The 17,910-nt window shown below is 36.5% G+C and overlaps 1 protein-coding gene across 1 annotated transcript in view; it reads right to left on the bottom strand.

The window, feature by feature from the left end:
* Positions 1-17,910, bottom strand: part of LOC107742719 (ATPase family AAA domain-containing protein 2B-like) — a 128,776-nt gene that overhangs the window by 23,157 nt on the left and 87,709 nt on the right. Inside the window, exons 22-23 of the mRNA XM_016555757.1 lie at positions 2,192-2,752; positions 1,635-1,741 (exon numbers count right to left, since the gene is read on the bottom strand). Of these exons, the coding sequence (XP_016411243.1) occupies positions 1,635-1,741; positions 2,192-2,752 (668 nt within the window). The remainder of the gene's footprint in view (positions 1-1,634; positions 1,742-2,191; positions 2,753-17,910) is intronic.

The following is a 17,910-nucleotide window of genomic DNA, read 5'->3' as shown; positions in this document are numbered from 1 at the left end:
TGGACCATTGACACTCCTAATTGAGATTGTAGATCGAGTGTCAATGGTCCATTTGAGAGATAGGTGGCGGTAATGCACTTATAAGTCTGCGATCCGCCGTAAAGCAAGACGACGCGTCATGCGCTGGCTGAAGAAGAAGACGCGAACGCACTCAGACTGCAATGGTTTGAGTTAAAAATCTTTGTTTGTGTTTACATACTACATTTGCAAAAATGCATACTAAATATCACAAGCACATTGGCAAGGAGTACCATATCCCAAAATGCAACTCGATCTTCCATTTTAAATGTGATAAATGACATATTAACTGTTTTTTTTCTAAATAATTTATATGCATTATTTGATTGGACTGAAAAAATTTAACTTAGAGCAAAAATAACAAACAATTATATTTTGTTTTGAATTATTGCATTATTTATTCTCATAGGATAATTAAATACCACTCACTAAATTCATAAAAACTAAAGCATACTGTATGATAGAGATTTGCATAAGAATTTGATTTATATATGAATTAAAAATATATTAATAATGATAGCTAAAAATATAATGATCACTAATAATATACTGTTTCATATACAATCTAAATAATAATAATATATAATTACAGTAATAGATATATATAGATATATAAAATTAATAATAAAAATAACTGAATTTTTATTTCACAATTCAGATTTTTTTTACCCCTCGACATTTATGAGTTTATATTGTACAATTATGACTCTCGCAATAAAAACTCAAGACTTATTATTTTCTTGCAATTGTGAGTGATCTTGAAATTCTGACATTTTTCTCAGAATTGCAACTTGGGTATAACGTCAATTCTGACTTTGTAACTCACAATTGTGAGTTATATCACAATTTAGACTTTATAACTCACAATTGTGAGTTTATATCACACAAATCTGAGAAAAAAAAAAGTTGTAAACATTTGGAAATGTTTTGAAAAAGTCAGAATTGTGAGATTGCAATTACAAGCTTCAATAAATAAATAATAAATTCCATTATAAATAAATAAATAGGCTGTATACAGTGTAGAAATGCAGTACATAGTATGCAAACTAGTATTCCCTTCTAAAAACACACTTTAAAGAAGATGAACTTGTTAAAAGATGCACTGGTGCTATCTAGAGAGGAACAAAACCACAAATGTGCTCGTAAGAAGAGAAACAAAATCGATGATTGCTGCCCTAATTTGATGAACTTGATAGCAAATAATTAAATGGAAATGAATGACTCAGCGAATGAGAGTGAATGAATCCCTCCAAAAATGGCCTAAACAGCCTAATGATGATTATGATGAAGCAGTCTCCACACTGATGAGTTTCTTTCCAAAATGACTTGATGATTGGAGTGATTTCCCTCCTTCTGAGATTGGTACATTACATTACATAATGTGCGCAGAGAGCTTGTGGGATGTGCTTATGGATGTACGTTACTTCTGAACAATTACTGGAGATAATCACAGACACCGGAAAACCGCATTTCCAACGTATTAACTTTTTAAACAAAGTTTGATGTGGGTTATGATATTGGTTTCAGAGGTGGGAAAAAAATCATTGCAATTTCCTAAAGTATTAAAACACATTTTAGCTCTTAAGAATGACTCATAACAATAATATTCATCTCACTTTGAGTTGCTGGTGGTCAACCACGAGAGCCGGAGGTGGCGGAAGTTCCACAGTCTCCTCGAGTCCGACGGCCGACTCGTCTGACTTTTTCTTCCCGTTTGATGAACCTATTAAAATTAAGCAAAGTCACACTATGGAAAAAAACAAACCTGCACACGCATCACACCAGAAACACCTGGTGAAGGACAAGCAGATGTATATGAAGAGACGAGTCCGCAGGGTGTTTCTGTTAGTGTATTTAACTCTCGGCAGGAGAAACGCTCTCAAACAGATCCAAAAACAGAGCATTTTTCTCCAAACTGCGATTAACCGTACAGTTGACTATCAATACTAGGAATTATTCATCTGTTCTGCATGTTTATGGACATCAGGTAAGACTAAAATGTTATTTTGGACAGTTAATTATTTAATTACACTTACATACGTGAGAGAATTATATATAATTATGTTTATTGCCGTGTTCGGAGTCTCTAAATTCAGTGCATTAACATTTTAAATGTATGAAAATATATGCTTAGTTAATACTTTGGCATTTGTAAAGTCTTCTCACGCCATACCTTCTGTTTCATGGTCGCCATCAGATGCCGTCCCCTCCACTGCTGTCACATTCTCCTCTGCATTGCATTCTGGGGCAGAAGGCTCCTTATGCTCTGCTTCAAGTGCATCTTTATTAATAGAGTCTACCTCGGTTTCTTTATCAAGAGCCTCACTGTACACGCTGTCCATAGATTCATTTCCATTCACACACTCTTGAGGAGCAGGGACTGATGTGGCCTCCTTACTGCTGGAAGCCTCCTCTGAGAGGGCCTTGATGGGCTCCTTCTCGCCCTGAGGGTCCTGAGTGGCCGTCGGCTCAGAGGAATTCTCCTCCTCCGTGGAGAGGATGTGTCCGTTGGCCTGGAGTGGTTGTTTGTCAGGATGGAGCTCCATGGCATCACAGGACGACTCGTCCTGGGTGAGACAAGCGTCACCTTGCACCATTGCAGCAGAGTCGTCTTCTCCCTCCTCCTCTTCCGGTTCATCATCTTCTTCCGCTTCCTCCTTTTTATAGCTCTTTTTCTTCCTGATGATGCCCCGCCCCCAAATCGGTCGCCGCCGCAACTTGCGCTTTATGTTATCTGAAGACAAAAAAAGATTAAAGTCAACTAAGAGAGTAAACAAGAAATGCACAGATTATTAATTCATCCTGCAAGATTGCAAATCGAGAACAGTTCAATAGGAAACTAGTTTTGGCGGAATATTCCAAAACTTTTTTAAATGCAAATTAGAAATAATTTCAAATTTTTTATTTGTGACTCCAAAAAAACTGTAAAATTGCTTTTAACACAATGTTGATATCATCACTGAATCACAACTGAAACTACAACATGCACACTGGAGAGATGTAGTGGGTCCACAAGAAATGAATCTGCAGAACTCATTTCAAACTTTCTTTTGCACTTTTCTTGCTTCACTTTTACCCAGTAAAAGCACAGCATATAAGCAGCTCTGACCACACTGAGAAAGAACAGTTTCTACATATTTACAATTATGAAATCTAAAAAATAAAAAAAATAAAAAAAATATCAATTCAAAACAAATGCAATTCAAAAATAAAAATAAATCCCAAAATAAAATAAAATAAAATGAGGCAGACAAACTAAAAGCCACCCAACTCTTTTCTGAATTATAAAATAAACCAAATTGACAAAAAATCCAAAGAGTAAAAATAGAAAATAGTAATTGTTTCTGCACATTGAAATTTATAAAACCTAAACAAATAACATGCACAATAATTTCTCTTTAAAATAAAATAAAATAAAATAAAATAAAATAAAAGGTGGCTTCAAAAATAACAGAAAAAAGTAAAGCTACAAACTAAAACTCTCAATTTTGATTTCATGGGGGAGTAATAGAATAAAACTTATACAGTACAGTATATACAGAAACATTTAAAAGCTTTCAAGCTGTGCAGGGTCTTGCATTTTAATAACTTAGATTCACCTCGCGATTCTCGCTCACTAATTACATGCAAAACCCCTGTCAAAATCACGGGTGTTTGAAGCTGGTCTAACCGTTCATTAGACATGACTGATTGCATGATGAACTTCTCACCCTCATGTCTCATAGTCACTCAGATGACAACGACAGAGAGGGGAAAGAGGGAAAAAAGTGTGTTGTCGTGACTGTCACCGGGAAGCTTATGCTGAGAGCTCCAGAAGCACGGCGAGAAAAATAAACCGAGGCGGGTGGGCCAATCTGTTAGCGCTACACGACACCTGTCCACTGTGTAATTGGTCGGAGAGGGAGAGAAAGGGGGGTTATGGAAAAAAAACAGAGGGGGAGCATTGCTCGGCATGCAGGAGGCCATGCTTAAAATCGTAATTGAAAACAATGGATGGCAGGCCAGATGTGTGCTATATATCAGAGCCCAAAAGGATTGGGCTAATTTTCCTCCACCGGCTGCTGGTGTTTCGTATTGGGCTTTCGGTGACCGAGTACTCACACTCCACTCACAATAATGGATTCCCACAACACCCCTCCTATTCTAAATACAACATTTTATTTATTTTTTTTTAATCGGAGAGGTTGATTGCGAAACACTTGGTGCTCCCTTCGGATGAAATCGGAATGATCGAGTGAAGTGTGGGAGAGAGAGGGAACAAGCAAGTGGAAGAGAGAAAAAGGAGGACCTTGGAGAATGCCAACATATGGATACTAGAGAGAGAAGCAAGAGAGGGGAGCAAAAGCGAAAAATAGGGGGAGAAAAAAGCTTTTCCATTTCCAAAAATGTAGTAAAAACTTCAGGGTGAAGAGGCTAAAGGTCTGACGCTGTAAAACTTTAACAGGCTTCATTCCACGCGTTCCTCTGCTGGATTCACAGCACTGGTCTGGGGTAACAGGTCTCGAGTTCAACAGTTGGGCTTTTACTGTCTGTTCCTTCTGCTGTAACTGCAGTCTAAGACTCTTAACTCGAGGACACGTGTGCTTCAGGTGCTACGCACGCAGATTTTCATTTTGTTTTGCAATCCTTTTAAACTAAAAAAATAACATTGAAACAATTAATCATGATTAATCCTGTGATTCTTTTTACTTTTGCATGAGAGAAAAAGCAATTTGTGTAATTTGTTTGGATTACTCTTGTATCAGAATATATGTCTGTTTATCACACACAGGATTGACTTTGATTAAAAATTGCGGTAAGAATTTACTTAAAGCTTTTATGTATAATGAATTATAAAAGTAGTTTTAATGCATTAATTATGCCTTGTAATGCACCTTATAATGCATTGTACAATCTCATAAATAATTGTAACCACAGTTAATACATTATAACACTTATCAATTCATTGTTACACTATGCATTTTAAATTCGGTTATAATTATTTACGACAAGATATAATGTATTACAATGCACATTATGAATAATTATAATGCATTATAGCATTTAATAACCCTTTATAATTCATTACACATAAAGGCTGTAAGTAAAGTGTTACCAAATTGCTAACCTAACTTAAAAGTGACTAACATAAACTAACATCAAACTAACCAAACATTTTTAATTAGAAGCGACTAACATTAAACAAAACAATATGCACAATTAGTTTTTTGTTTTCATTCAAAAAGGAATAAAATTGAAAGATTAAATAAATCGCAAGTATGTCAGTCATTCGATATTAGGTTATGTTATGTTAGGTAGTCACTTTGTTTTCTATGTTATGTAGGGTTAATCACAAAAAATAAAACAATGTGGCTAAACTAACAACAATATAACAAAAAACAAAATGACTCATCTAACAACATTATAACAAACAAAGTGACTCATCTAACATAACCTAACAAATAATAACAAATTGACTAACCTAACGTATTCTAATATGACAAAGTGACATACATATAAGTGGCTAACCTAACAAAGTGACTAACATAAAGTGACTAACATAACATAACATACCTCTGTGACTAACCTAATGTAACCAATTATAACAGATTAACATAACATAAAACAGCGCTTAACCTAACACAACATAACAAAACAAAGTGACTAAGCTAATATAAAACAAAATACAAACTTAGCTACCTAAATTAAAATAAAATTATTAACATTACACAAAGTGACTAACCTAACATATCAAAGTAACTAACCTAACATAGAATGACTAAAACAATATAAAACAAAGTGACTAACCTAATAACCTTACCTAAAATACAATGACTAACATAGCCTAAAACATAGCATAAAGTGACTAACCTAACATCTTAACCTCACATAAACATAATAAAGTGACTGATCTAAAAACGAATAACTAACACTACAATCAAACAAACTGACTAACCTAACAAAGTGACTAAACCAACAACCTAACCAAACCTAACATAGAATGACTAACATAACATAAATCTCTATGTTAGTCACTTTTTTATGTCAGTCATTCTATATTAGGTTAGTCACTTTGTTTTATATGTACAGTCACTTTATGTTAGGTTAGTCACTAACATACCATAGCACAGCATAGCGTAACTTAAAGTGACTAAAATAACATACAGTGTATGTGTATGCTATGTTGCAAGTACACAGTGAGACACAGTATAAGTCAAAATTTCTGCCTTGATAAATATCAACTCTTACATAGGGTTTTTTAAAGTACAGACAGAAAAGGTTGGGAAACCAAGACGAGTCTTGTGTGAAAACCGTTAATTTTGTAATTTGGTTTGTTGCCACTAATTGTGCAGAAATTCCACACTGGACCTTTTAAATTTGAGCTTCAATCAATTTTATGAACTGGTTTTATGAAATAACAAGACAGCATAAGCACCATCACGCAACATGTTAGAGCACATACACCACCCATCAAGACACTAACCGTGTTTGTGTCCATCAATACTTATGCATTCATGTAACAGGCCATAAAATGCATCTGAGTTCAGTAAAAATAATGCTTCAGCTGCACAACAGATTCAGTCTGTTGCATATTAGCATTTGTAAGGCATTCGATTTTGTGGACGATGCAATTCAGCGACAGCAACAACATCCATCCAGACTGACATACGTGTACGTGACGACTGACTGTGAATACAGATAAGCAGCAAATGAAGCGGAACTGATGAGCCCTAATTTATTAAGATTTAGCAACCGGATGGTAGAAAGGTGCATGTAGCAATTTACACAAAGGGTCATTTCTTTTTGCTCGCTATTTTGCTTTTTCCTTTGTGGCCACACAAGACCTAATTTGACATTTCGGCCAAATCACAGTACACAATAGCCGTGACTCGCTCTAAAGAGACCCATGCGGTGCATCAGGCCCTAATGATGCGTAATTAAGTCCACAAAGGCTCCGTGTATTTGCGTGTGTTCAACCAGAATACTGGGCTTATGATTGAACAGCACTACAGAGGAACTGGAGACCGCCAGGCTGCTTGGACTGATTGATAGGGGAAAATAGAAAACTTGTACTGCTGGAGGACATATTGATGTGTCCAGATTGCATCTGCTGCAAGACACTGACAACAGCGTAATTGAGGCCAGATCATAGTCAAAAGCTGCATTAAAAGAGAGAAAAGGAGATCTACAGGATGGTAACATTGCAAACTCTTATGTATGCCTACCTCAAAAGCAATGAAGGAAAGAGCAAAATAAATAATAATAAAAAGTAGCAATGATTGTCAGTACTGTACGTTGCCCTCTGGTTTCGAAATCAGATCCACGATAGAGCCAAAGGCAGAAGATTTCCAGCCCTGTAAAAGTCAAAGCTTGACAAGGAATCAAAACACCGGCTGTGGCCTCCAGGACTGTGTATCAGAACCCTTGGGCTTCACCATTAGGAAAAATGCAATGCAATATGAGTATCTGCATTATTAAAACTTCAGTCAAAGTCATAAAATCCCAGCTTATCTGCTTCTCAAATTTTCCTCACATCGACCTAACACTGCTTTTCATGTCGACCAGGTAGACAGAAAACTAGCTTGAGGATTATGATAAAGCTACAGTCAGTCTTTAATGTTTAAGCCTTGAAATGCTTTTTGTTTGTTTCTCTCTCTCTCTCATGCCAGCAGAGGTTTTTTATTGATGGGGTGTCTAGCGGCGTTATTCTAGACAGGTGGACATGTTTCTTTGTTGCTAAAGCAACAAAGTACATGCTTAACTAATGTAAATCAACAAATGAAATAAAATATTCACAAACAATTCTTCTGCACTAAAACTATTCAAGTTGGATAGAATCAAATCACCATCCAATCATAATAAATCTATAAAATAAAATAAAAATAAATCATCCCAAAATTGTACATCACATTATATATAAAGCTTCAATTCTATGCTTCTCTACTGTGAAAATAAGAGTGCCAGATTAAAGGCCAAAATAAAATAAAAATAAAATAAAACTTTAAACAGAATTATAATTAGAATAAATAGAGGTGGGTTCCAAGCTAACAGGCATGAAATAAAAACGTCACAATTCTTAGTTTTTGATGTTTAAAATAAATAGCCAATGCAATAAAAAAATAAAAAAAATCTTTCCATAATTAAATTGAGAAAAAAAAACTACAGGTGGCTTCAAAGCTAACAGAAAAACTAAAAGCCACACAATTCTCCTTTTTTGGTTTATAAAACAAATAGCCAATTCAAAATAAATAATTCAATACAAAAATTCAATAAAATAAAAATAAAAATCTATATTAAAACTGTACATATGGACTGCACTATATGGTTTTGTATATGGATTTTATAGTTAAGGTTTGCTTCAATTGTTTGCATCTCTACTGTGAAAACAGAAGAGTGCTAAAATAAAGGCTCTCAAAAACAATAAAACCATCTCATTTTCATGTAAAAATTCCAGACTTGAGTTCAGCTGGCCAGAATAACTCAGCTAGATGTTCTAGTTCTAGACAGGGTTGTTTTAAAGTCTGGAGGTCAGCTGAGGCAGCTCAGGTCATGGTCATATTGGGGGATGCCGAGCTGGATGGAAAAGAAGCTTCTGTCATTCACATGCGGATGGATGGATCTTAACTACAGTCACTCCTTCAGAAACAACAGGCAAGAAAAAAAAAGGATGGAAAGTAAAAGCTCGCCAGGGAGAACTTTTCACAGGCTTGCTATGTTTGTGAATGGTAGGGGTGTTGTTCCAAGGCCCAGAATAAACCGAACAGCACAGGAAACGGAGAGATGTAAGTGTGCGAAAAGAGAGAGAGCGACTGACAATAATGAAAAGGGAGAAAAAGAGAGCCAGGGGAGATGAAAAAACAAACAGTTGGCAGGATAGTATAAGTTTGCATACGTGGTTATGGTCCTTAATGTAACCCCTAAAATATCAGAGGCAGCGCTTTTTCATCATCACAGTGTGTCTGCTATATAGATTTCATTTATAAATGTCACCTTTCTAAACATAGTGATTACTCATGGCTCAGCTCTCCCGGCCACGTACAGGCGACCTTTACGGTTATTTCAGGGGAAATTAAAATATTTTTAAAAAGTTACTTTTATATAAACATCAGCCAGAACGAACGTGAAGACATTTCTCAATTGGGTCAGAGTAAGCAAGCACAGGCCATGACTGAGTATGCATTTCAATAACATTTACAGGATATGGTATTTACCTTTGCATGCATATCTATCTGTCCTTCCATCCGTCTGTCTGTCCATCTATATGTCCATCCACCCGTACATTCATCTACCCATCTGTCCATCCATCCATCTATCTATGCATCTATCCATTGTCCCCTCTATCAATCTGTTGTCCCATCTAACCTTTCCGTCCATCCATCGTTGCATCCACCCATCCATCTTTTCATCTATGCATCTGTCCATTAATCCATCATTTATCTATCCATCCATGCATCCATCCATCTATCATAAGTATAAGTATCCATCTATGCTTCTATCCGTCCTAACATCCCATTTTTCTAACTAACCTTCTATCCATCCACCTGTCCATGCATCCATCAATTTATCTATTAATCTCTCCATCCAGCCATCTATCTATGCATCTATCCATCCATCCATCCATCGTCCCCTATATCTATCCTTCCATCCTTCCATGCATCCATCATCCCATCCATCCATCTGTCCATCCATTCATCCTTCGATCCATCCATCTTTCAATCATCCATGCACCCATCTGTCCATCCATTCATCCTTCCATCCATCCATGCTTCTATCTGTCCATGCATCGATCCCATTTTTCTTTCTACCCTTCTATCCATCCACCTGTCCATGCATCCATCCATTTATCTATCCATCCAGCCATCTATCTATGCATCTATCCATCCATGCATCCATCCATCATCCCCTCTATCTATCCTTCCATCCGTCCATGCATCCATCATCTCCTCTATCAATCCTTCCATCCATCCATGCTTCTATCTGTCCATGCATCGATCATCCCATTTTTCTATCTACCCTTCTATCCAGCCACCTGTCCATCCATCTGTACATGCATCCATTTATCCTTCCATCCATCCATTTATCTATCCATACATATATATCATTCCATCCATACATTCTTCTATCCATCCATCCATCCATTCACCTATTCATCCATACAAACATATATCTTTCCTGACTGTCCACCTATCATCCATTCACTCAAACAAAACATCACATCAGTAGCTAAATAATAAGTAGCTAAATAAAGGATAGAATAAAAAATATATATATATAAAATCATGTTCCATCCATCCACTAAAAGAGAATATCGATATTTTCTATAAATTATTCAGTTGTTCTAAAATATTTTAATTAGGTATTTGGGATTTAAAAATAAGAAAGCTGCAACCACATCCCAGGAATTCACAGATGTCCCTTTTGCCATTAAAGAAAAAGCCAGAGAGAGGTCAGGGGTCAGCAGTGTGCAAGTGTCAAGTGGATACCGTGGTCATTACCTGAGAGGAGCCCAGTGCAGGGCAGGAAAAAGTTGTCATTCCCCAGTCTTCCCACTTTTAAATAATGCATGGGAATTGTTGAAGCATGAACACACAGTCCCAGACGGTTGATATAAAAGTGTGTGCGTTTTGTGTGCGTGTGTGTGTGTGTGTATGTGGAGGAAATGCTCTTCTTGGAATAGCTCAGCACTTTGTAATAATTAAAAGTGCCACTGCATGCATATTTCATGCGGCGCCAGGAATATTTAGCCGTGCACCCCCCACCAGTACCTGCCAAAACACCACCTTATCTCACATTTATTAAACTGTGCGATAGCATGCAAACAATACAGCAGTCACTTTTAGGTCCGTCTTGTAGGAACACCTTTTTCCATGATTACTCCTATGATGCAACCGTGTGAAAACATCGCTTGCTGGTCTAATGTAATGAACAGGTGAATGTAATTTATGGGAAAACAAAGGCTGAAAATTACTTCTTACCAAGGCAAGCTATGCTAAAAACCTGAACATATAGATGAAGATTCAATTTAAAGGCCAACATAATTTTCCATGAGAGCTTAGCATTTAAACTGGACTTTAAAAGGGATTTTTCTTGCTCTTTTGAAGTAAGTGTTTGACATACCAGCCTATCAGAACCATTTATTGAAACCAAGCTGTAAAAAAACTGCAACCACTAATCAATGAAGCCAATAATAGAAGCTGACAACAAATTTCATTCTCTAATAATTAGGCATTCGTGCCCTGCATGTGATGCCACTTTAAAAAACAACACATTTTTATATATAAATATGATAAATATAAATGTATACTACTAAAAAATTAAATATGTTAATCTAGATTATTAATTACTCATTTAAAACTTCACTTAATTGTCAGAAACAACTCAATATATTATACAATATCAGATTTTTCTGGGAAAAAAAAGATTTCAGCTCTAGCTGACATGACAGATATATATATATATATATATATACAGTGGGTACGGAAAGTATTCAGACCCCCTTAAATTTTTCACTCTTTGTTATATTGCAGGTACTGCTATATTTAGTGAATGTTTAGAATGTTTCAATCATGCAGAACATCTTAACCACGAGTGAGCTATTAAATGTTGCTGTCCTCATTAAACTTTAAATAATTTGCCAATCAAATGGAGGACAACAAATAAACAGAGCACTTTGATAAAAAAAAAAAACATTCATAGTTAAATATTAACTGTAGGTTTCAAATGAATCATTGATGAAAATGTAAAATTGTTATAAGAAATGCACATAATTCTATTATTAATTCCAATGCATATAATTCTACTACTGAAATTGTATTTGTTACACACATAGTTATACAATAGTACTCTATTTATATGCACAGTAAATGTTATGTAATTACATTACCACATGTTTTTTTTTTATTAATTAAGTGCAGCATCTGGGTATTTGAAGTGCAAATTTTTGGTGGTAATTTTCAACACATGCCTCACACTATTTATACTAAAAAATGGCATCGAGTAGTCCATAAGTACATGAATTGGGACGCACCTAGTGATTTTTTCTCCTTCCCCACAGGGCACTGGACAAGATGTGGATATATTTTTGCTGCAATAACCTTGAATAACACAATAAGCGGACTTCTGGGAATAAAATATTCTGCAAAAGGTTCAATATGGCTCCTTTAAATCCAGGCAGGTCCATTCTTCCTTTGGAGCAGCTCATTATTCCAATAGTTCATTGCAGAACATGTGGCCTTTCAATGACACTAATTCCTAGAGTTACTTAAAATTCCTGCATAGGTGCCACGCTGTGAATGTTATTAAACGTTTAATAGCGAGCAAGAGAAAGCAGTGTAAATCGGATCTCAGGTAAATGAGCTCAACAGAGGAGAACGAAGGAGAGCCGGCACACGGCTGAGCGCTATACTGCAGAACGGCTCACGCTCCTGCTCCAGGACACCTGCCAGGACACGCTGAGTCCCAGGTTGAGCAGGACTATTATTCAACCTGGGACATATCCATTTGCCGGTGCAAACCTGTCTGAGGCAAAATTATTAAGCTAAACAAAGTTATTGATTTCAAATACTGCCTCTAAAGGTTCAAATGCAAAAACAACAAAAAGGCAGGTGTGATCTAGTGGTAAGATCCTGTGCTTCCTAAAAACACTTGACATAGATTCAGACATAGATTATTTTAGAATGAGCACTTGTTACGCAAGGCTTAAGCAACCCGACCTTGGAAACTTTTAAAACATTATATGTGGCCAAATGAAATATAAACTAAAATGCATTAGACATATAAGATACAATGAGTCAGTTTTGGACTGAAGAATCGTTTGCTCTGTTCCAAATATAGTGGGCTACTTCAATGTTGCTGCCTTCTAAGATATTGTAACTTATTTTGGCTAAATTTAGCTAAATAAATAAATGCCATGTATTCTTCTCACAGAAGGCAATACCATAATGAATCGCAACAAACTGAGAAAAAAAAAAGTTGAGAGACATTTAATACCAAAAGTATTGATGAAAAAATATTAAATTCAATCCTTCAAAAATAATTTAAAGTAAAAAACCTAAATAATTGCTAACAAAAACTAAATCAAAATAAATAAATAAATAAATGCTTCTGAAACTATAAAAGCACACACACAAAAAAACTAAAACTAACAGTCAAAGAGTGAAAAAAAAAACTAAATAAAAACCATTCAAAAATCAATTTTACTTCTGAGTTGTGTTTTACTTATGTTTATGTTAATTTATTCATTTATAATCATATATTTACATTTTAGTATTCCATTTAATCACAATCATTTAAACCACTTATATACATTGATTCATTTGTTGATTGGTCATTCATATTTTATTATTTTTTCCTTTGCCGTTTAGCCTTATGATTGTGTAGTTTCAAGGGTTATGATTTCAAGGTTTATTTAGTCTTATGATTGCTGTAATTGTTGTTTTTAACGTCACAGGAGTTTGTTGTGAAGCAGTAATTTTCCATTGCTGTTTCTTGTGGTATAATAAACAATTCTGAGCACTGAAACATACGCAACTAAGACTATTCAATAAGTAGTTCATTTTTATTATCGTAACTTTGTCTCCCATTTCTGCTCTTCTCTGGCTTACCTTAGTCGACTTCTTGGCTGACAGAAAACTGTTAATACAGTTTTGGGTACCAGACATGGCTTCCTGTTAACAGGTTTTGGGTATTAGACAATTTTGATGACTAGTTATTCAGATACCAGACCAAATGGATATTTTATGACCGGTTCTGGATCTAATATTTCTGGCATGGAGTCTTGCTCTAACAGTATGTATTTGTAATGATGTTAAAACAGTTTCATATTTATGAATGTTTACGGATTAGATCACACATTTATTCATTTTGTTTCAAATGCAATGTGCTTGCAGAGAGACCCCACCTACACGCTTTTCTGATTGGCTGTGATATTTGACTGATTTTGTCACATAGCCATGTTTTGTCTTTTGTGGACAGACAAATTGCTTGTCGCTGGAAACTGGTTATAGTGTCATAATATAGCCGCCTATGTAGACTGCTCTCTATATTTTGAAACCGAGGTAATGTTATATAAAAATACCCATTAGCACGATATGTCAGGTGTAAGGTGAGAAATCAAGAGGTTAGAGAAGACGACGTGAGAATGAGAAAGACAGGGAGCGACGGTCAGGGTCGCGCATGTGATAGGACACCGTTAGTCACTCTGGCCTTTGTCATGTAGTGTGGGTGCTTAATGAGGCCTGCGGATCGATCAATGATTCAGTCTACGCCTGTGGAAATGAAGTAGATCAGTCAAAAGCTTGCTTTGCCCACTGCGAGGAGGAACACACAGGCATGCCAGGGGTAATTAATCTCCACCGTGAGTGTGCTAGCATGCCACAGCTTTGCCGGATGAGCACTATATGTGGATGCGCACGTTTGATGGTCACAATGCATGTTGTGACAGCTTTGAAATATAGACCTGCCAAAAATAGGTACAACTTCAAACCACTTTACAAAGAAGAGCTGCATCTCTTATGGATGAAACGGTTATCTGCTATGCTAGTGGATGACTCATTGGGCTCTTGAGCAGGAAATGAGATCACCCATGTTATAGCGGGCTGCCTGCTTAGCCTGAAGGTCCAGCAAGCGCTGGTGTCATGACAGCAAAGGTCAGTCCATCCCTTAGAACTGGACGAGAGTCAAAATGATGAGGGAGCCTTATCAGTGTGGTGTCTGCCAAGCCAAACGGTGTGGAAAAAGCAGCTCTCGGTGGAAGCTTTTCAGATTTTGTAAAAGCCTATAGAGTGCAGCAGTGTCCGTCCACTTCTGCAACGGGTTCTGGAAGTATGTTTGCCTTTCATTTTTCAAAGAAGTCTTCTTGAAGAGTTATAAGCCATGAATCAAACCAATCAGCTAAGAGGTGAATTACAACATTACAAACGTAAGCAAAAAAGTATTCGGATAAAAAGACAAAGGTACAAGACTTTGTACCTAATGGCTTTAATGAGGGAAATAACTACAATCCCAAGCACTGCAAATGACACAATCAAAAACAAAAATTATATAAAAAAATATGCAGCCAATGCATTTTGAGAAAAAAAAATTGCTGATTTGCAAAAATGGCCTAATATTGCCCAATTTGATTATGGTTCAATAATATCAATAGAAACTTTCCACTTTTTTTTTTTACAAATTAAGATTAAACATACATATACATAAAGCCCTTAATACACTTAGGATGCAGGGCAGTGTTATGTATATAGAAACAATATATTTTACATTAGTAGCAAAATATGCATTAAACAGAAATTTGAGGGCATAGGGAGACTCCATTAAATAATTTGCAGTGTTGCATAGGAGTGGACTGGCGCTAAAGCGGTCTACGGGTTTTTTTGTGTCGATTCTCTAATTGGATTTATTTACAGAATCATGTGTAATGTTTTCACCATGAAGTCTGCGGTTAAATGTGATTATTTAAAAAAATATGTTGAAATAATGCCGGCTGATGGCTTCAACAAAATCATAATCCATTGATTAACAACCTCTTTGTTCACAGGATGTTTGTTTTTAAAGGTTAATAAACTATTGTTAAAAATCAATGAATGAATAAGATTTTTACTTCCAGAACCCAACTGTTGTGCTCTACGGCTAGTCCCATTTTCTATCTTTAACTAACCACTTTTGACATGGAAGAGTTGGCCAGTGGCCTACCGGGAAAATAGTTCATTTATTGGACTTCGGCGCTCATGGAAAATGCTCTTCTGGTGATAAGGAAGGAAGCCACTTTCCACTTTGATCAGATCTACTGTTAAGAGGCAAAAAAAGTGGGAATGAAGTGCTCTTGGCGATAAGAGTTTCGACTTCAGATATATCGTAATCACTTGGCTGGCCTGCTGGGGTTCGTAACCAGCCGCTGCGCCGGATGCTTAGATTCCACGGTGAGGTTTATGTAGAACCGCATGATAGACCGGGCACATCGTCTACAGAGCTTGCTTTTAATGGACACCATTAGGAGGACGTGAAATTCGGATTAATACCAAGCTGGGATTGTGATTACCTGAAGCCCAGGGAATGAGAACATTGAGGGCGAGAGACGCAGCATCTGGTCTGAATGATGAGGTTTTGAATCTTTTATCCTGCTCTTTAGAGAAAGAAATCCACAGAAAGTGAAGGTAAACAAAAGCAATATGACGGAAGAAACCAAGTCAGACACCAGGACGGTTAAACTTCCCCTCGACAGCAGATTTGAGAAATTGGCAGTTCAAAAGCTCGACTTTACTCAGGAGCTCAAGCGCGGTCAGATGCGATTACATCCAACAGGGACGTGCGTTATTTTGGGCTGTAAAACCGACAAAGGACTCAAACGGTGAGCGGAATCTCTGTCGGTTCACCTGAGAACAATGTCAACTGATCAGATCTGCTGCTTAGCATTTCAGTTGCAGCTGAAATTTTTATGGGCAGGATTTATGAATTAAACATCAAAAGCGTCGCAATCGTGGGTCAGGTCAGATCCAATGCTTTTTAAAAGAGCGGTTTTGTCTTAGCCTGCTATGGGAAATGACAAATGACCGATTCAATAAAGAAGAACAGGTGAAATATTCAGTGTAGCAGTCTAAATGATTCAGCGTGGAGGAATCAATCAAAGGTCAGCTGTGCGGTGCATGTTTTCCTGCACTGTCTGAGATAAAATAACTGGATCCAGACTAGCAGACTGTTTTCATGATACCAAACTGAAAATGATCATTTAGGGAGAGCGACAATATCCACAGTTATAGGACCTATGTACAAAAAAAATAAAAATAAAAAGACTGAACAAATGCATTACAATTAGCACTGTGAATTTAGTTCTAGTTCTTTTTCAATAAAGCACATTTAAAGCAGGCCCAAGACTGACCAAAGTGCTGTAATCATTAACAAATGTAATGATAATTTAATCAAAAGTGATCTTTATGTATATTGTGCATTTACTTTGCAAATATTTTTCTAATTAAATCAATTACCATATCATGCAATTAAATCAAATTTAATCAACTGATATCCTTACTTTAAATACAGCACATTGAAAATCGTTAAAAGAGGAAAATACCCAAATTCACAGTATAACTAAGATCTAGTTCCAGGGGGGGAAAAAAAATCGAATTTGTGACAATTAAAAATATGTTAAAGGTAAATGCTAATAGACATGTACCGTTATTCGGTAATGCGATATATCACGATAATGAATATGCACGATACTGTGGCATTCTGAGTCTTGCATTCGATGGCTATACACACAAACCAGGATGAAGACGAGGGAGCTGACTTTGAGAGAAAAGCAAGCAATTTGGATGCTAAAAGAAAAGAGGTAGTCAATTAGATCTATAGCAAAAACAAAGAGCATGAAGAAATCAAGAGTTTGGAACCCACCGGCGACATCAGCAGCCAACAACGACCCCATCGGCTGAGAAAAACAAGAGTAGTTAATGACAGACAAATCATAAAAGCTGTGAAAATAAACCCTAAAATATGTGTCTGTGAAATCACCAATAACCTCCAGAAAGCTGGGGTGATGCTCTGACAATCTACTGTCCGCAGGAGACTTTGACACATAACTACAGAGGCTACAGCAAGATGCAAACCTCTTACCAGCACCAAAAATAGAAAGGCAAGATTAGAGTTTGCAAAAAAGCACAAAGGTGAGCCAGTAGAATTTTGGAAATGAGATTTATGGACAGGTGAGACAAAGATGAACCTTTATCTAAGTGATGGGAAAGCAAAAGTGTGGAGAAAAAAGGGAACTGCAAATGATCCTAAGCACACAACCTCATCTGCAAAGCATGGTGGAGGTGGTGTCATGGCATGGGCATGCATGGCTGTCTCTGGAACAGGCCCTCTCAAATTTAATGATGACTTAATGTATGATGACAGTAGCAGAATGAATTTGGAAGGGTACAA

Source organism: Sinocyclocheilus rhinocerous, unplaced genomic scaffold (genome assembly GCF_001515625.1).
Source record: "Sinocyclocheilus rhinocerous isolate Xijiao unplaced genomic scaffold, SAMN03320098_v1.1 scaffold1038, whole genome shotgun sequence".
In the NCBI taxonomy this organism is placed as follows: domain Eukaryota; kingdom Metazoa; phylum Chordata; class Actinopteri; order Cypriniformes; family Cyprinidae; genus Sinocyclocheilus; species Sinocyclocheilus rhinocerous.
The sequence above is the reverse complement of the archived record's forward strand: the minus strand, read 5'-3'. Positions and strand labels throughout refer to the sequence as shown.